This window comes from Bubalus kerabau, chromosome 5 (assembly GCF_029407905.1).
Source record: "Bubalus kerabau isolate K-KA32 ecotype Philippines breed swamp buffalo chromosome 5, PCC_UOA_SB_1v2, whole genome shotgun sequence".
Classification (NCBI taxonomy): Eukaryota; Metazoa; Chordata; class Mammalia; order Artiodactyla; family Bovidae; genus Bubalus; species Bubalus kerabau.
Window position 1 is genome coordinate 115,112,659 of NC_073628.1, and position 20,547 is coordinate 115,133,205.

A 20,547-nucleotide genomic window follows, 5' to 3' on the forward strand; every position below is an offset into this window, starting at 1 on the left:
AAGCAGCATGGCCAAACTTGGAAGCTTCTGTAAATGGTGATTACTTTCACACAAAACCCAGCTTTTCATTCTTCTCCCGTTCCTCCTTATAAGTAGCCATTCCTTAGTGATAGGCATGGGAGGGAGACACAATGATACATGGTTGCTGACACTGCAGTTACACTGATTACAAGGAAGGAAAAAGCTGGTAGTTCTGTTAATACGTCCTTACAATTCTTAACTATCAGAGTTGCTCACTGTCTTTTTGTTCTCGTTATTCTTTAAATTAGACCAGTTTGGGGGGTAAATGGGCTTCCCTGATAGCTCAGTTGGTAAAATCCACCTGTAATGCAGGAGACCCAGTTGGATCCCTGGGTTAGGAAGATCCCCTGGAAAGGTTACCCACTCCAGTATTCTGGCCTGGAGAATTCCATGGACTGTATAGTCCATGGGGTCGCAAAGAGTCAAACACAACTGAGTGACTTTCACTTTGGGAGGTAAATTGTCATGTATTTTGCTTTCTCTTTTTTTAATCGGTCCAACATTCACAGCTCTTTCTATGGGTACTCAGAAAATACTCAATTACTTAATTTCACTTATTTTAAAATTTATTTTAAAGCCCTTTGAATTCCAAAAAATAATATAGTAGCAAAACATAAAAGCCATGAGCCAGAAGACTTGCAGTTTTGTTTCAGTTTTGACATCTACAGAGTGTGCCACTAACATAACCTATTTCATGTCATTCAGTTCAGTTCAGTTCAGTCGCTCAGGTGTGTCCGACTCTCTGTGACCCCATGAATCACAGCATGACAGCACGCCAGGCCTCTCTGTCCATCACCAACTCCCAGAGTTCACCCACACTCAAGTTCATCAACTCAGTGATGCCATCCAGCCATCTCATCCTCTGTCATCCCCTTCTCCTCCTGCCCCCAAACCCTCCCAGCATCAGAGTCTTTTCCAATGAGTCAACTCTTTGCATGAGGTAGCCAAAGTACTGGAGTTTCAGCTTTAGCATCATTCCTTCCAAAGAAATCTCAGGGCTGACCTCCTTCAGAATGGACTGCTTGGATCTCCTTGCAGTCCAAGGGACTCTCAAGAGTCTTCTCCAACACCGCAGTTCAAAAGCATCAATTCTTCGGTGCTCAGCCTTCTTCACAGTCCAACTCTCACATCCATACATGACCACAGGGAAAACCATAGCCTTGACTAGACGGACCTTTGTTGGCAAAGTAATGTCTCTGCTTTTGAATATGCTATCTAGGTTGGTCATAACTTTCCTTCCAAGGAGTAAGCGTCTTTTAATTTCCTGGCTGCAATCACCATCTGCAGTGATTTTGGAACCCCAGAAAATAAAGTCTGACACTGTTTCCACTGTTTCCCCATGAAGTGGTGGGACCAGATGCCATGATCTTCGTTTTCTGAATGTTGAGCTTTAAGCCAACTTTTTCACTCTCCACTTTCACTCTCATCAAGAGGCTTTGTAGTTCCTCTTCACTTTCTGCCGTAAGGGTGGTGTCATCTGTGTATCTGAGGTTTACTGATATTTCTTCCAGCAAACCATTCAATATCACAGCAATCCAAGTCTATGCTCCAACCAGTAACGCTGAAGAAGCTGAAGTTGAACGGTTCTGTGAAGACCTACAAGACCTTTTAGAGCTAACACCCAAAAAAGATGTCCTTTTCATTACAGGGGACTGGAATGCAAAAGTAGGAAGTCAAGAAACATCTGGAGTAACAGGCAAATTTGGCCTTGGAATACGGGAATGAAGCAGGGCAAAGACTAATAGAGTTTTGCCAAGAAAATGCACTGGTTATAACAAACACCCTCTTCTAACAACACAAGAGAAGACTCTACACATGGACATCACCAGATGGTCAACACCGAAATCAGATTGATTATATTCTTTGCAGCCAAAGATGGAGAAGCTCTATACAGTCAGCAAAAACAAGACTGGGAGCTGACTGTGGCTCAGATCATGAACTCCGTATTGCCAAATTCAGACTTAAATTGAAGAAAGTAGGGAAAACCACTAGACCATTCAGGTATGACCTAAATCAAATCCCTTATGATTTTACAGTGGAAGTGAGAAATAGATTTAAGGGCCTAGATCTGATAGATAGAGTGCCTGATGAACTATGGAATGAGGTTCGTGACATTGTACAGGAGACAGGGATCAAGACCATCCCCATGGAAAAGAAATGCAAAAAAGCAAAATGGCTGTCTGGAAAGGCCTTACAAATAGCTGTGAAAAGAAGAGAAGCAAAAAGCAAAGGAGAAACGGAAAGATATAAGCATCTGAATGCAGAGTTCCAAAGAATAGCAAGAAGAGATAAGAAAGCCTTCCTCAGCGATCAATGCAAAGAAATAGAGGAAAACAACAGAATGAGAAAGATTAGAGATCTCTTCAAGAAAATTAGAGATACTAAGGGAACATTTCATGCAAAGATGGGCTCGATAAAGGACAGAAATGGTATGGACCTAACAGAAGCAGAAGATATTAAGAAGAGATGGCAAAAATACACAGAAGACTGTATAAAAAAGATCTTCACGACCTAGATAATCACGATGGTGTGATCACTGACCTAGAGCCAGACATCCTTTAATATGAAGTCAAGTGGACCTTAGAAAGCATCACTACGAACAAAGCTAGTGGAGGTGATGGGATTCCAGTGGAACTATTTCAAATCCTGAAAGATGATGCTGTGAAAGTGCTGCATTCAATATGCCAGCAAATTTGGAAAACTCAGCAGTGCCCACAGGACTGGAAAAGGTCAGTTTTCATTCCAATCCCAAAGAAAGGCAATGCCAAAGAATGCTCAAACTACCGCACAATTGCACTCATCTCACATGCTAGTAAACTAATGCTCAAAATTCTCCAAGCCAGGCTTCAGCAATATGTGAACCGTGAACTTCCAGATGTTCAAGCTGGTTTTAGAAAAGGCAGAGGAACCAGAGATCAAATTGCCAACATCCACTGGATCATGGAAAAAGGAAGAGAGTTCCAGAAAAACATCTATATCTGCTTTATTGACTATGCCAAAGCCTTTGCCTGTGTGGATCACAATAAACTGTGGAAAATTCTGAAAGAGATGGGAATACCAGACCACCTGATCTGCCTCTTGAAAAATTTGTATGCAAGTCAGGAAGCAACAGTTAGAACTGGACATGGAACAACAGACTGGTTCCAAATAGGAAAAGGAGTACGTCCAGGCTGTATATTGTCACCCTGCTTATTTAACTTATATGCAGAGTACATCATGAGAAACGCTGGACTGGAAGAAACACAAGCTGGAATCAAAATTGCCAGGAGAAATATCAATATCATGTCATTAGGCTTTGTTAAAAAAAATTTAGATAAGTGAAACAAGGGATATTAGACTACTTGACCTTTAAAATTCTCTTTAGGTCTTTGAGGATTCCTGAAAGTAGAATAAGTTTGGGTGGTAACTTCAGAGTAAGAGCTTCAGTTAAGTGTAGCTTCAATCAGTAATAAATAGGATTTTGACCAAAACTGCAGAAGTCTTGAGATGATAAGTGTTGGGGGTGGTCAGAAGTCAAGTTTTTAGAGATTGGGGTGTGGGGCGGGAGGGTCTCAATGGAACATAAATTCCACCAAGGCAGAAACTTGTCTGCTCGTGTGTCTATTTGATTGAATGATACTTATTTGATACTTGAATTTGAGTGACCATTCCAGGGCTTTATACTGTACAGCCTGCAAGCATATCATCTCCCATTGTTTACCATGTTTAGTTATTTTCACAAAAGTCTATTACTCAGTCCAAGAATGTAATTTTTATCAAGTAACACTTGTCCTATGGAAGCAGAAGTGTTTTTTCCTCTCTGCCCATAATCCACAACATTTTCTTCCTTAGTGTGAATTCTTCAGTGTTCAGTAAGGGCAAAAGTTTACCGTAAGGTAAACACTCATTAATTTCTAGAATGAATTTTCTGGTATTTAGTTGAGGCTCTGCTGCTGCTAAGTCACTTCAGTCATGTCCAACTCTGTGTGACACCATAGACGGCAGCCCACCAGGCTCCCCCGTCCGTGGGATTCTCCAGGCAAGAACACTGGAGTGGATTGCCATTTCCTTCTTCAGTGCATGAAAGTGAGAAGTGAAAGTGAAGTCGCTCAGTCGTATCCGACTGTTAGTGACCCCATGGACCGCAGCCTACCAGGCTCCTCCATCTATGGGATTTTCCAGGCAAGAGTACTGGAGTGGGGTGCCATTAACTCTTGTTAAAGTTTTTGCACATTTCTTATATACAAAGGTTGCCCCAGTATGGTTTCTCTTCTAATCATGAACGTTTTTTTTTTTTCCTTTAGAAAGCTCTTACATATTTACAGGGCTTCTCTCCAGTGTGTGTTCTCTCATGTTGAGGAAGCAATGACTGTATTCTGAGGCATTTTCCATGTTTCTTTATAGGATTTTTGTGGTTTTTTCCTATTACGAATTCTTGGATGCTCTATAAAACTTGTATTTCTTCTGAAGGCATTGCCACATTCACTACACTGATGGGATTTCTTCTCAAAAGGAGTATTACATTACTCAGCACAGGATGAGTTATGACAGAATGCTCTCTTGCAATCAGATTTTGTCTCCATTAGCAGCTGTGCTTGAAATCTGTACTGTAGTCATTACATTGGATAATGTTTACTTCTCTTAGAGGTTCCCAGATCTTTATGAAGTTAACAGGATCTGACTGAAAGTCCTCTGACGTGTATTACATTCAAAGAAGAAAGTTCTGTGCTTTATTGTTTATTCTGTTCAGTTCAGTTCAGTTGCTCAGTCATGTTCAACTCTTTGCGACCCCATGAACCACAGCATGCCAGGCCTCCCTGTCCGTCACCAACTCCCAGAGTCCACCCAAACCCATGTCCATTGAGTCGGTGATGCCATCCCACCATCTCATCCTCTGTCGTCCCCTTCTCCTCCTGCCCTCAATGTTTCCTAGCATCAGGTCTTTTCAAATGAGTCAGCTCTTCGCATCAGGTGGCCAAAGTATTGGAGTTTCATCTTCAACATCAGTCCCTCCAATGAACACCCAGGACTGGTCTCCTTTAGAATGGACTGGTTGGATCTCCTTGCAGTCCAAGGGACTCTCAAGAGTCTTTTCCAACACTACAGTTCAAAAGCATCAATTCTTCAGCGCTCAGCTTTCTTTATAGTCCAACTCTCACATGCATACGTGACTACTGGAAAAGCCATAGCCTTGACTAAACAGACCTTTGTTGGCAAAGTAATGTCTCTGCTTTTTAATATGCTCTCTAGGTTGGTCATAACTTTCCTTCCAAGGAGTAAGCGTCTTTTAATTTCATGGCTGCAGTCACCATCTGCAGTGATTTTGGAGCCCAAAAAAGTAAAGTCAGCTACTGTTTCCCCATCTATTTGCCATGAAGTGATGGGATGTAGGTCAGTATAATAAGTCATTTAGATTATATCAATAAACACAATATAATATACACAAACACAATGTAATAAGTCATTTAGATTATATCAATAAACAGTAAATACAAAGGATAGATAAAACCTTACTGTATAACTGGGATACACTAGAGATTGAGGAAGAATTCTGGTTAAATGAGGGAAAGTACATGTAGGTCATTCTGAATTTTATTAAAACATTTCTGAAGAACTTGTAATTTGATCTTTCTGGTGATATATGTAAAGAGCTTTCGTATGCAAAATTCCTTTCGTATGCAAAGAGGCTATCGTCTTGGCAACATCCAAAATTCCAACATCAGGAATATCATAATTCTGTCCTTGTTTTAATGAAAAGTAACATTTATTTAGGCTTAAAATATAAAAATCCATAAATACTGTAGGAGATTTGAAGAAAGCAAAGAAGACATATGACTTTTTTTTCTCATATTTCGTTGGACGTAAGGTTAGCTGCTTTGTCAGTTCTTATTGCTGTTTCTCACTGAAAATTTTCTTAATATATAGTAAGGTCAGACTTAGGGAACTAGGGAAGGTGAAGAAGAAAGCTGTTGACTAGGAGAGTAGGTATATCACACCATCAGTGGTAGCAGAAGAGAGCTCCTGCCTTAATCTCTGACCTCACTGTAAGGGGCAGCATTAAGGTATTGGAAGTAGGGAGGTTGGGGGAGTAGAGAATGTGAGTACATTAGAAAAGTGATGTGATATTTTTAATTTAACATAATACATTAGAATTATATAGTTTCAGAGCTTATTCTGTGGATTAGAAGCATAGGAGTCGCAGTGAGTGCTTCATTTCAGGCTGCGACTTCTTTCTAAACAGCCATATAGGCTGAATGGATATACTGGATATACCAGTTCCCTCCAGATCTTCCAGGTTTTGAGCCTAGGAATACCTACCTCAGCAGTAGTGATTTTCTCATTGTGAGGACCCCTACCCTTTCAGTCTTGTACAAATTCCATCGCTTTTTCTTTCTTCCCTCAGTCTTTGTCTACAACTGGTCTATATTGGCCTTTTCTCTTCTTCTATCTATAGGTATCCCTACAACATCACCCTTAGAGCAGTCCTTTTAAGAGTGTTGGAACCTACAAGATGAAATTTAGACCAAGAATTTGACTTTACAGAACAGACCTACAAGACATAAGAGAAGCTGTGACTTCCGTGAAATTCAGTAATTCTTTCATAGGGTAGGTGGTCATCAGTTGTGGTGTTTGCCTTCCCACATGCTTTCAAAATAATCTGTTTAATGGCTAAAAATGAACCCACGCATATTCTCTCTGATACACTTTTAATGACCATTAAGAAATTGCCTTTGTATATGTGAGTTACTGTTAGAAGCTTTCTCTTCACTGCCTGTTTTAAAAATTGCAAGTTGAATCCATTTGAGCAGATTTTAAGCATCGAGGCTGCTCTATTTCCTTTAGCCTTTGCTGAAATGGAGGCTTATTTACATAGTGTACTTAACTTGAATCAGTCCTATTCATGAGTCAAACCCTGAAAAAACATCTTTTGAGTCACTAAGTTTACTTTAACTTTTTGGTGTTCATGGGAAGTGGTTTATTATAGAGTAACTGGAGACCTGGCAGATAACCTGTCAATACAGTATGGTGCTGGTAGGAGAATTCATTTCTCAGCTGGTATAGTCTCACTTGAGAAAGATTCTAGGGTCTGAGACAGAAAGAAACAGAGACAAAGGGAAAAGCAGTTTTTTTCCCCACAGAGATTTTTAGTGGCTGTTGAGGTAGAGATGGGGCAAGACAGATTCCTGTAAGGTCAGCTAAGCGTAAATGCATGTCAGGGTTTAAGAGGAAAGCACTGAATGAGTCCCAGTGTGGTGTCTCCTTCATAGTCCATTATATGGGTTTTTCTTGTTGTTTTATAAACTTTTTATTTTGAGGTAATTAGAGATTCACAGAAAGTTACAAAAAAAATACTACAAGCATAGTTTTATTTTAAGATAGGGAACTGTTTTTCTTTTCCTTTTTTAAAAAATTTGTTTAGCTGCACCATGTTTTAGTCGAGGCATGGGGGATCTAGTTCCCTAGCTAGGGATGGAATCCGGGGCCCCCTGCACTGGGAACACAGAGTCTTAACCGCTGGACCACCAGGGAAGTCCCCAAAGATAGTTTTAGATTCACGGTTTTGAAACCAAGAAGTAGATGTTTATACAGTACATGTCTGTACAGTCCTGTGGCGTTTCAGCGTCTGTGCAGATTTCCTAACTGCTACCTCCATCAAGACACACAGCTGTTCCACCAGCACAAAGCTCTGTCACCTGTGCTTCCCCGTTACGGTCACGCCCCCACTCCCCTCATCCACAATTCCTGGCAGCCTCTATGTTGTCCTCTACCCTTGTCTGTTTGATGTTGTATTAGATGAGCTAGTAACGTAACATTGTTTCCAAGGGGAAATGTTTTCTGAAGCAGAAAATACACTCTTAAAGAACCTCTTTATTTCTTCATGTTTTTTATGTGTAAGATGGAGAGCTCCAATGGAATTTTAACCCATTTGCTCCCAAGTAATTTGACTGGAGTTTCATTCATCCCCTGCCTTCTTTCAGGTCTGCTTCGAACAGAGTTTTCTTAAAGAGGAAAAGCATTTTTTCATTAAGTTAGTGATATTGCAACTCACCAAAAATTGGATGGATTTTTCAAAACCTCTTAGCTTCTCTTATTTTGAGGAGTCAGAAAAGAATTTAAAAATTTTTAATGTAAAAAATAAGGCTATAATCCATTGCTACCTTTGTGTTCCTTGTCATAATAAATAGTAATGATAAAGATAGGATCAAATGAGTTGATATATATAAGGCATTTAGAATAGTGCCTGGCACATAGTGATCTCTACCTTCGGGTTAGCTTTTATTTTTATTGCAGCTGTTAAGACCTATGTTCTAAGGAAGAAAGAACTTTTTAAGCACAGAGTCAGAAGATTAGATCACACAGAAAAGGACAGATGTATTGGCTACTGTCAATAGTTCTATATGCACATAAAGGAGATAGGGAAGATGTTTACATAGGTTTATTCAGGTGGTGGGTTCTGGGTGGTGTATGGTCCCTCCCTGCTGCCCTTCTCCACCCCCCGATTTTCTGTTTCACAAATTTTCTTATTTAACAACTGTAATTACTCTTACAGATGGGGGAGTTAAGGTATAACATATAGAAAGAGAATTAAGTACACCTAGCTTTGATAAGACGCTTGTGAAACTGACAGTAGTTGCTAGTATGAATGATTCGGTATTTCAGAAGGGCAGTGCGACAAGCCTCAAGACTTTGAAAGAAGGTTCCTACTCTTTGACTTAGTGATTTCGCTTCTAGGACTGTATATTTAGGAAATGATCAGAAAAGGTGCAAGGATATTCTTTATTTATACTATGTAGCCTTACTTATGACAGGAAAATGGCTTGTCAAATGGCTAGATAAGTTGAATAGCAATTTCATAGAGACACTTTGATTATAGCATTAATATAAATTTGGAAATTTTGTTAATTGGTTAAAAACAAATTCAGAGTTGATGGATTTAATCCTAGAAATTTTGTCCTAAACCTTGACATCTTTATATAGTTGTATAAATATACTGTGATATTTAGGAAGACCAAACATGTTTTCTAGCAGTTTGATGTTTTTAATATAGTTATCATGTGTCATGTTTATGTTAATATAATATCTACCACTAAATATTTTGTATCTATACAGGAAGATTATGTGAAATGAGTATATATCTAGGCTGAGTACAAAGTACTCAAATTCCTTTTTATTGTAGAGTTGCTTCTGTCATTTTCTTTTCCTTCATTAATTTCAGATTTGAAATTTTCAAATTCTAGGTTTAAAAAAAGTACTTTATATCCTTAGAAAATTTACTGTTTACTGTGTTAAAGTGATAATTGTCTGTTTCTTCAGTATTCCCCATCTCAATTGCTCAAGCCAGAAACTTGGGAGTTTTAGTACTTCTGGATACCTCATTCTTAACACTGTGTGGATCCAGTTTTTGACCAAGTGATATTTTCAGTATCCACTGATACTACCCTATTCCAGGGAACATTGCCTTTTTCTTAAAGTGTTATAATACCATCATAACTTTCTCAGTCTTTCCTAAGTCAGTTCATTCTTTTTTGTTTTTATTTAATTTTTAAATTATATGGAAGATATGCATATATCATGTTTAACAAGCTAAATATTTCCACAAGAGAGCAAAATATAACAATATCCTGTTGTTTCCACTCTTCCAACCTCCACCTTTGAGCCCTACACCCATCCAGGTCTCTTAACTTTTCTTATTTGGAAGACTTTATATTTGTTTTAAAGATAATATATCTAAATACCTATTGCTTATGAGTTTTCAATTTTGGTTATGATTTATTGACTCTCTACTATGGAAGATGATTTCACTCTATTTTCTCTTCCTCTCACATTTGCACAATTTATTTCCTCCTCTTTTCTTTATAGTTATGTCACAATTTTGACATGAATAAGTAATCATGGCTCAGCTGTTCTTTACAAGTGTAGAGAAAGCTGAAGAATAGTTGATCCGTGATTACTTACTTAAATTTTGTTTTCTTTCAGCTAAATAACTTACTTTAACTTTCTCTGTTTTTGGGCACATGCTCAGTAGTATCCAGTTCTTTGTGATCCCATGATTGTAGCCTGCCAGGCTCCTCTGTCCTTGAGGTTTTCCTGGCAAGAATACTGGAGTGGGCTGCCATTTCCTCCAGGGGATCTTCCCAACCCAGGGTTCGAACCCATGTCTCCTGCATCTCCTGCATTGGCAGGAGTGTTCTTTACCACTGAGCCACCTGGGAATCCCTTTAGCTCTCTCTATGACTTGTCACTAATTTTTCTGCCAGAAGTGAGTGCAGTGAGTGTGTTTTCTCTGTGTTCAAACATTCCAGATAATGTTTCATCTTTCAGAGATGTCTGTCTTGGAATTTCCGTCCTTGCTATTTACCATCTGGACTATCGTTCTTATGGTCTGCTCTTAGCTTTGTCTCAGAATCTCCCTTTCCTCTTAATCTGGGAATTTCCAGTATTTTCTTTCGGCCTTGGTTCTGTGGTTTCCTGGATCTTCTCTCCCTTTTTCTGACTTTGCTAGTTTGTTTTGATGGAAGACATATTCTTGCATCACAGATGCAAGCTCTGTGAGAATAGGTGCATAAAAGGAAGATTCCCCGAGACTTTCTGAAAATGTCTGTGATACACCTTCATACTTAATTGATTCTTTTGTTGAATATAGAATTCTAGGATTTTGAAGGCTTTGTTTCAGTTGTCTTCTATCTTCTAGGGTTGCTGTTGAAATACCTGATACCTTCTGATCCCTTTTTTTCTGTATGTTATCTGTTTTTGTTTTGTTTTTGAATTGACAGATTTTATGATTTCTTTGTCTCCAGTGTGCTACAGGTTTTTGATGCAAGGCCTTGATTTGAGTATTTTTTTTAATCTTTTATAATGGACATTAGACATGTCTTGTCCTTTAGATTCAGGAGACATTTTCTTGAATTAGCATTTTTTTCAATAAGTTACTTTCCTCTATTCTCTCTGTATTCTCTTAGAATTATTTTTATTATTCAGAAGTTGACTCTAGTGGACTCTTCTAATTAACATACTATTTTTGCCCCCATATTTAGCTTATTGTTTAAAAGGTATTATCACCTTTATCTTTCCTGATTTTTAACAGTTCTTTTATTATATTTTTCATGTCCAAGAGTTTTATTTGGTTCTCTGAATCTTTCTGGTTTGTACCCTTCTATTTTTTCTGTTTAATGGGAGCAATATCTAGCTGGAAGTAATAATTACATGGTTTTACCCTTTTCTCCAGAGAAGGTGATGGCACCCCACTCCAGTACTCTTGCCTGGAAAATCCCATGGATGGTGGGAGCCTGGTGGGCTACAATCCATGGGGTCGCTAAGAGTCGGACACGACTGAGTGACTTCACTTTCACTTTTCACTTTCATGCATTGGAGAAGGAAATGGCAACCCACTCCAGTGTTCTTGCCTGGAGAATCCCACGGACGGGGGAGCCTGGTGGGCTGCCGTCTCAGGGGTCGCACAGAGTCGGACATGACTGAAGTGACTTAGCAGCACCCTTTTCTCAGTTTTCTTTTTTCTCCACCCTAACTCTGTGTCCTCAGAATTCTTCTTTCCTATGGATTATGTCTCTTTCTGGCCATGGTGGTTGTATTACAGCAGGGATCCTAACCTGTTTTGACCCTTGAACCCCTTTGGAAAACTGAAGCTTCTGGAGCTGAACCCTTACTTAAAATCCAAGAAAATCAGTTCTAATAACATATACCTATCAAAATATTTTTTAAAAACTGTCCTATGGCTATATATGTGCCGCTTTGTTAACATATTAAGTATCTAGAGGTGCTGAGATTATAACTTCAAAGCAGTGATGAGTGTAAATGATGTTTTTGAGATATCTGTACCAACCGTACTGTGATATGAAAATATCTGTGTTTTTATTAGTGATAGATAAGTCACATATATTGCCAGTTCTTCTACAGTCGGTAGCCTACATGTATAATTAAAAGCAGTGTCATTTCAGTTGGAGGTTAGTGTAAAACAAAATTTTAATTTTTTTTTTTTTATTTTACATCTAAGTTCTTGAGCTCTTTGAATTCTATTGATAGATCTATGGGGAATCAAACATCCCCTTTTAGGGGTTTCTTTAAATGCCTGGGGTCATTGGCTTTCAGCTCAAAAGATTGAGGTTACTAGAAAGTTGATTGGAAGCTGTGAATGATTGACTGGGACTTGGCAACAAGTAGGCTTCACTTTAGGTTGTGGGATGCTCATCTTTCATTATTTGTAGATTTTCCTCTTGGGATTCAAATCTCTTCAAAGAAGAACCTACATTCTGCATATGGAGTATAGATCTAGTTATCTATGTTCATATGGATAAGTAATTGTGCCCACTTGTATTCTTGTAAAATTTGTTTTTGTGATTTACCTGAATGGTTATACTGTTAAATATGTTCCTATTAAATAAAACAATTCTGGGAAAGTACACAAACTGTCTTTAATGCTTTTAAACCATTAATGTAACAAGAAAACTGGGCTTTTTCATGAATTTATATTTAATTTTTCAGGAGCTTTCAAGTTGTGGATGGAATAAAAAAGAAAAATACAGTTCTGCACCAAATGCAGTTGCCTTCACAAGAAGATTTAATCATGTGAGTTGCTTATAAAATTTTGATGTTTAGTTTCTGAAATTCAATTCCTCAGTATGTAATTTTTCATTAAGAAATAATTTAAGTTTTTACATCAGTTCTAGAGCATTTTCAACCAATATCTCTTCAGTGTCTTTCCATATAATCTTTTTTTCTTTTTCCTTCTGTAATTCCTATTGAAAATTTACTGGAACTTTATGTTCTTTCCTACTTGTGTCTTAACCTGTCATATTTTACATCTATCCCTTTGTGCTCCATTCTGTGTTATTTACTCAGATTTGTATTTCAGTTCACTAAAATAATTCTCTTCAGATGTGTTAAATCTGCTTCAAATCTATGTACTTTTTTTTACACTAATATCATTCTCCCCCTTTTTTTTTTCAATTGCTTAAGTCATCTTCAACTTTTTATTTTGTTTTATTACAAGGTGTATTAAATCCCACATCCCTAAGCTCTTGAGAGGAAATCTGCCCATGGCAGCTGCCCTACCCTTTCCTTTTTTGCCTTTATTTCCTTTATTTTTGGCCTCAAGTGAAATCTTTTCTTTTCAAGTTAGTCACGTGCAGTGCTTAGTCAGTCAGTTGTGTCTGACTCTTTGCAGCCCCATGAAGTATAGCCCACCAGGCTCCTCTGTCCATGGAGATTCTCCAGGCAAGAATATTAGAATGGGTTGCCGGGCCCTCCTCCAGGGGATCTTCCCAACCCAGGGATCAAATCCAGGTCTTCCGCATTGCAGCTAGATTCTTTACCGTCTGAGCCACAGGGAAGCCCAAAATTACTGGAGTGGGTAGCCTATCCCTTCTCCAGGGCATCTTTCCAACCCAAGAATCAAACCGGGGTCTCCTGCATTGCAGGCAGATTCTTTACCAGCTGAGCTACCAGGGAAGCCTACTTTTTAAAAAATGGTTGTCTTTAACTCAGCATTTCTAGGGGTTTATCAGATCAGATCAGATCAGATCAGTCGCTCAGTCGTGTCCGACTCTTTGCGACCCCATGAATCGCAGCATGCCAGGCCTCCCTGTCCATCACCAACTCCAGGAGTTCACTCAGACTCACATCCATCAAGTCAGTGATGCCATCCAGCCATCTCATCCTCTGTCATCCCCTTCTCTTCTTGCCCCCAATCCCTCCCAGCATCAGAGTCTTTTCCAGTGAGTCAACTCTTCGCATGAGGTGGCCAAAGTACTGGAGTTTCAGCTTTAGCATCATTCCTTCCAAAGAAATCCCAGGGCTAATCTCCTTCAGAATGGACTGGTTGGATCTCCTTGCAGTCCAAGGGACTCTCAAGAGTCTTCTCCAACACCACAGTTCAAAGCAAATAGTATATCTCAAGTTATTTGGTTCACCGCATTACCTAAAATGGGAGTCCGTTAGTATTTGTTTTTTTCAGTTAGAGTAAACCATTAGTAAGGAACCTACAGCAAACATGTCTTATACTGAGTTGCTTATTTAAACTATATGGCAGTTGTTTTAAATTTTTTCTGGAGTGGTCAGGATTTATCATCATGGTAAACTTTTTTCTTTGCCAACAAAAACATTGTCACAATACCCACAAATTTGACTTTAGATTTTTAAACACTAATATTATTCTTAAGTAAGTCAAAAGATTGTTAGGGTCAAATATGTGTACCAAAAGCTTTTACACTTAATCAAGATTACAGTTGATCTGTAATAAAATTCATTACTTAGTTATTCCATTATTCTGTTATTTTCTCTTAGAAGTGTGATGGGAAATCTGAAATAGCAAATTACAAAAGAAGTTGCAAAGAGACTTTTTTTCTTTTTTTTTTTCTTTCGTGACCCCATAGACAGCAGCCCACCAGGCTCCACCGTCCCTGGGATTCTCCAGGCAAGAACACTGGAGTGGGTTGCCATTTCCTTCTCCAGAGACTTTTATTTTTAAAATGAGTTTCTTGTAGATAGCATATAGTTGAGTCCTCCTTTTTTTTTTTTTTTTTTTTTTTTTTGCCCCATCTGACACAATTTTAGCAGGAAGTTGCTAAAATAAAATCATTACTGTTTGAAAGAAGACAACAAAATCCACAGTCTCTATAACATTATCCATAATGATGACTATACAATTGAAAAAATTACCAGACACACAAAGAAAAAGAAAAAGTTGACTGAGTATTAAGAGAAAAAGCATTAAACTCCAGGAGTTGGTGATGGACAGGTAAGCCTGGCATTCTACAGTCCATGGGGTCGCAAAGAGTTGGACATGACATGCAACTGAACTGACTGACGGACTGAGTTAACTCAGCAGGGCTCAAACTCTAAATTCTCTTTCTTGTTGGAGAATAGATCGGTTCTTTCCAGATGTTGTCTTTATCTGGGCTTCTTAAAGTTTTCCCTGCACATGCACAGTTCCGAGGTCAACTGGAGATTTGGATCAAGTTTTTATATAGATTTGGGGGACTTTTCTTACCTTTCCAGAATGTCACCCCTTATTGTCTAGCCAGTTGTTCTCTGACTCTTGAAGCCATCAAGACTGTGGCCTTCTCTAAAATTCTCGGTGCACCACCTTGTAACTCTGAATGTCCTCAGACACTTAACTTTATAAGTGCAAATCTCATCCAGTGCATCTTACTTCTTTCAAAGGTCTTTTCTCCAATTTATGCCTTCTTTTGGTTCCTCTCTTGTGCTTTTAAATACTGTTTTTATAATTTGTAATTATAATCAGAGGAGCATTTCCAGAGATACCTGCTTCTCCACATTACCAGAGATGGAACTCTCTCACATCTTTTTAAAACTATGCTTTTTTAATTGATAATCAAAACACTAGCACACATTGCCAGAAAACTGAAAAAATGTAGAAATGTATGAAAAGCTGGGGGGTAGGTGCAGAATCACTCAGAGATGACTGTTACTAATATTTTAGTATATATTCTTCCATTCTTTATTTTTTTCTTAATCTAATAGAAATCATGTTGTACATATAATTTACAGTTCTGTTGTCTTAACATATCATGAAATGTTACTGTATCATATTGATAAAATCACTGAAAACATTTTAAGTATCTGTATAGTCTCCTGTGACTTGACTCTATCAAAATTTTAATATTCATTCTATTTTGGCTATTTCTTTGGTCACTTTTATTTATGCCTTCTGGCCAGTGGCTTTCTGATTTTTTTTTTTGGTGGGGGCGGAAAGGTTGTCTAAATTTTTTTTAAATGTTACCTTTAGATAATTGGAAATTTGATTAATTAGAAATTAATGTTTTTAGAAATGATATTAATTTTAGGTTATGTTTATAGAAAGACTCCTTTTTGAAAATGTTGATAGATGCTATCATATATTGTCTGTGATTTGCTTCACAGTATTAATGGAGCATTTGAGAGTGGGATGAGAGTAGAAGTGAGAAAACTTGGCCATAACTTGGTTGTTGAAGCTGGTTGATGTGTACTGGGGAGTTCATTATTATTATGTTTAGTTCAGTATACGTTTGAAGATTTCCATGATAAAAAGTTAGGAAATTATCTTTAAAGCTTAACAAATGTTTGGCTATAAATAAAAGGTTTTCATAACACTTTTATATGATTATAAAAGCTTGAATAAAGCAGCTACAGTTAGAAATAACCTCTGAATAAAAGTTTTCTAAGATTTACTTTTTAATGAAATACTTGACTCATTCCTAAAATACTTTAAATGTTTGTTTGAATCTTCTGAAACTGCCGATTCTGGCCTACGGAACTGGCAGGTTCATATCGTTAATCTAATGTATATTAGGAAGTATTATAATAAAACAACTGTGAATTCACCACCTAAACTAAGAATATTACCAAAACTATTGAAGCATTTTATATGTTCTCTGCTCTGTCCTCACTAAAAGGGTAACTATTATCTGAAAAAAATTTTCTCTTTTGTCTTTTCTTAATTTGATTTAAAAAAGTTTAACTCTTGTTATAATTCCTATATGAGTAGATTTACCAGAAAAAGTTGTGCCCCTAAACAACATATTGTATATCTTGCTTTTCATCTTTGTAAAACATATCATCAGACTATATACAGACTTCTGTGGTTGGTTTTTTTCACTTGTATTTCTCTGCTGTATCCATGATAATGTATATAGTGCTTATTCATTGATTTTCAGTGCTATCTTCTAGCATTTCATTGTATGAATGTATCAGAAAGAATTCATCATTCTTTTGAGGGTAGACTAATTTTGAGGGTGGACTAATGTGTCTCCTAATTTTTTGCTGTTGTGAAGAATGTTGCTATGAATATTCTAAGAGTTTGGGTGCGTACGTGCAGTAGTTTCTCTAATTGGTGGCTTTCAAACATTTTTTGCTATGACCCACAATAATATAAAATATTTTTACATTGTAACTGAATATACAAACTAAAGTTTTCTGAAATAATACTTACCTGTATTGGACAATATGTACTTTGGTCTTTGCTAAAAAAAAAAAATTGCTGCTTAAACTTACTAAATTGATTACCATAAAATAAGGGGAAAACACTGATTTGTTTGAAAAATGTGTTCCTAAATACAAAATTTGTGTCAGAGAGAGTATATCCATGTTTAACTACATAAGACAATATATATTTTTAAAAATGATTGTACCAGTTTGCTTTGAGCTTTCATCACTGTGTATCCTTATCAGCACTTGGTGTCATTAAACTTTGAAATCTAATTGATGTAAAATGACTCAACTTTTATTTTAATTCATTTAAATATTTACTAAGCTCCTACTATGTCCTGAATATTGGTCTTGATGTTGGGGATATATTAGTGAATAAGGAAAACAGAGATCATTCTCTTCATGGACTTTTTCATTCAGTTCTTCCTAATTTTACTTTTACTTTTTTTTTTTTTTTTTTCGTTTTCAGACGTTCTGTCATTTTCAGATTTCTCTGGTCATGTGTATTATTCTCTTATTTTTTACTTTAAACTGTTTATTGTAAAATAAAGCATGGATACAAAAAGAACCCACAAATCAAACATATGGTTTAATGAAAGTTTGGGAACTACCCTAGAAACCCCTCCATGTGCCTTCATCCCAGTTCACAGCCTTTCTTCCTCCAACAATAAGTACTGTCCTGACTTTTATAGCACTCACTGTCATGTATTTATTTTTATAGTTTTTATCACATAAATATGGATCCCTAACTTAGCCTGGCCAGTTTTTTTAATTTGTTAAATGTTTGCGACTTTTTAATTTGCAATTTCTCCCTTTATCCTTTTCTCTTCCTTACTATTTCCTGTGGAAGAACCTCTAGAGTCTCCCATAGTCTCCCATAGTCTATATTGCATTTTGTGTAGTATATGTTCTATGTTCTCTGGAAATTAGCTGCTAATTCCAAAGGTTCAGTTGGGTTCAGTGCCTTTGGCAAGAGTCTGGGTTGTATGGGGTTTCTTCATCAGATCTTTTCTGTGATATTAGTAGATACATTAGATATTAGATATAAAGAAATATTTTTAGTGGGGATAATTTTATAGAGATATTTTTCCCTCATCTAGTATTTGCATACCTAGAGATTCCATTTCATACAGGTAAGAAAGAATAAGTATTTGATTTTTCTTGCTGTATTTAGCGGTTTTCAAGATAATGAATTGGTGTTCTGTCATCATTTAACAATGACAGAGTAGTTTTTAATTTTTTAATTTTATTTTAAACTCATAAATGTAAACATATATGATGTGAATCAGTATTTTCATTGCCATTATTATCATTATTGAAACTCATATTATCCTGTCATTGGCCAACAGGAGCCTCTTCAGGTTGGCTTTCATGACCTTTCTCATGACCCTTGTAATCTTGAACAGTTTCTTTGCTTTTGTTTGCAAAGACGTTGCATGTTCATTTTGTCCATTACCAGCTCTCTGCCTGGAATCAGCATTTCTTTAACAAATGTTGGTTTCTCATAGTAGGAAATGGACCTAGTTGCTAAAAATGCTCATTGCTATTAGAGTGACCATAATTTCTAGGCTTTTTTAGCAGATATAGCTAGGATATCTATATGTCATATACACACACATATATATACCAACTACTTGAAGATAAAATATTTCATAAATTCATACTAGTACTTCTAATTCAAATTCAAGATCAGAGTTTTACTTAATCTCTTCCATATTATATCTGTATATCCTTTCTTCCACACCTGCAACCTGGTTTTTCATAAATTTGGGGTGTGATACAGTATCCTACAAGTTACTCATTTGCCTTAACCTACATAAACAAATAACAGTCTCAGAATAGCAATACTAATGCCTTTAAACAGTTATGTACATATTTTTGCAAATGTTGTATTTCTTTTATAGTAAATAGTATATAGTGTCTGGGCATATAGGCATTATATAATGTACTCTCCTTCTTTTAACCCTTATCATTCTTATTTCTGTGCATGTGTGTATTTAATGGTCACTGTCTTTCTAATGTTGGTATTTCTCTAGTCATTTGATTCTCTGAAGCCTGTTCTCCAGGCATTTACTCAGGAAGGGCTCATTGGAACAATAATTCTTGAGTTCTTACACATTGATAAGTTTGCCTGTCCTTTGTATGAAATTTTCTTTCCTTGATAATATTTGATGTAGTACTCCATTTTTTTTTTCTGGCAAAGTGTTGCTATTAAAAAGTCTGATGATAATTAAATTTTCTTTTCCTTAAAAATCACTTTCTCTTTTCTTAGCCTAAAGATTTTTCTCTTTTAAGTCCAGTAATTTCATTAAACTGTGTCTTGCTGTTGATCATTCTGGGGCAGTATTATCAGGTGTGATTGGCTTTAGATGGGACTGTGAATTGGGAAGCACCTACACTTAGCCTTTCAGTCATGGAGGTCTCAGGGTAGCTGGACTTCTTACGTGGTAGTTTAGGAATCCCATAGAGAATGTTCCAACAATCAAGGCATGGGCTGCATGCTCTTTTATGACCTTGTCACGGAAGTCAGTATCAGTTTTGTTAATTTTCTATTCCTTTAAGCAGTCATGAGCTTGTCTAGGTTCGATGAGAGGTGACGTATACCCCCAACTTTCAGTGTGAGGAGTGACAAAGAGTTTGTGGCCATGTTTTTAAATTACCATAGTATTTGTCTTAAAATTTGACATTAAATTTATTAAGTCAGTGATCATGAAGTTTAGATTGAATCATAATTAATATTTTCTAATAAGGTTGTTGTTGGGCTTCCCTGGTGGCTCAGTTGGTAAAGAATCCACCTGCAATGCCCAGGGAAACCTGGGTTCAATCCCTAAGTTGGGAAGATCCTGGGGAGGAGGGTGTGGCAACCCACTCCAGTATACTTGCCTGGAGAATCCCCATGGACAGAGGAGGCTGGCGGGCTGCAGTCCACGGGGTTGCAAAGAGTTGGAAACGATTGAGCGACTAAGCACAGGACAGCACAAGGTTGTTGTTAAAATAACCTTAACTTTAGATACATTTTAGAAGTAAAATTTATTAGAATCAGGGATAATTATTGTCATTAGTAGCTCAAATATAGTAACAAATATAAAGATGTCTTTGTAAAATATATTCATTTTACATTTACATATACACTTTAAAATATACAAATTTTGACAGTCTGTTTATAGATGAAAGTTGCAAATAAATTCTGAAATATTTCTCAGAAGAAAAGGTGGCAGTGGCTTTATTTTTGCACTGAGATTTCTAACTACATCCTACTTTTAGATTTGTATAATTTTGAACCAACTGATAGTGCTTTGATTTTGCTTTTATAGTACATGAATTGAAATACGTTATATAAAAAATGTATATTACATACATATTACTCTGTGTCATATGATAAGCACACTATTTTCACCAGAGCATTTTAATAATGTTACAGACCCATCCTGCCTTATGATGAATGATGTTTATTGTTTTTTAAAAGAAATTTTGAAGATGGTTTCATTGAATTAGAAAGCATTACATAATTGTTAAAAATACAATCTTGATTTTAGAATGACTTAGATATATTTTTCTTTAAGTAGTTTTATATTTTATCCTATTCATATCAGGAAAACCATA

At 36.8% G+C, this 20,547-nt stretch overlaps 1 protein-coding gene across 8 annotated transcripts in view; it reads left to right on the plus strand.

Moving 5' to 3' along the window:
• RALGPS2 (Ral GEF with PH domain and SH3 binding motif 2) overlaps positions 1 to 20,547 on the plus strand; it is a 166,426-nt gene that overhangs the window by 56,208 nt on the left and 89,671 nt on the right. For all 8 annotated transcript variants that reach the window (XM_055582763.1, XM_055582767.1, XM_055582764.1 and 5 more), the window contains exon 5: positions 12,502 to 12,585. In XM_055582763.1, the coding sequence (XP_055438738.1) occupies positions 12,502 to 12,585 (84 nt within the window). The remainder of the gene's footprint in view (positions 1 to 12,501; positions 12,586 to 20,547) is intronic.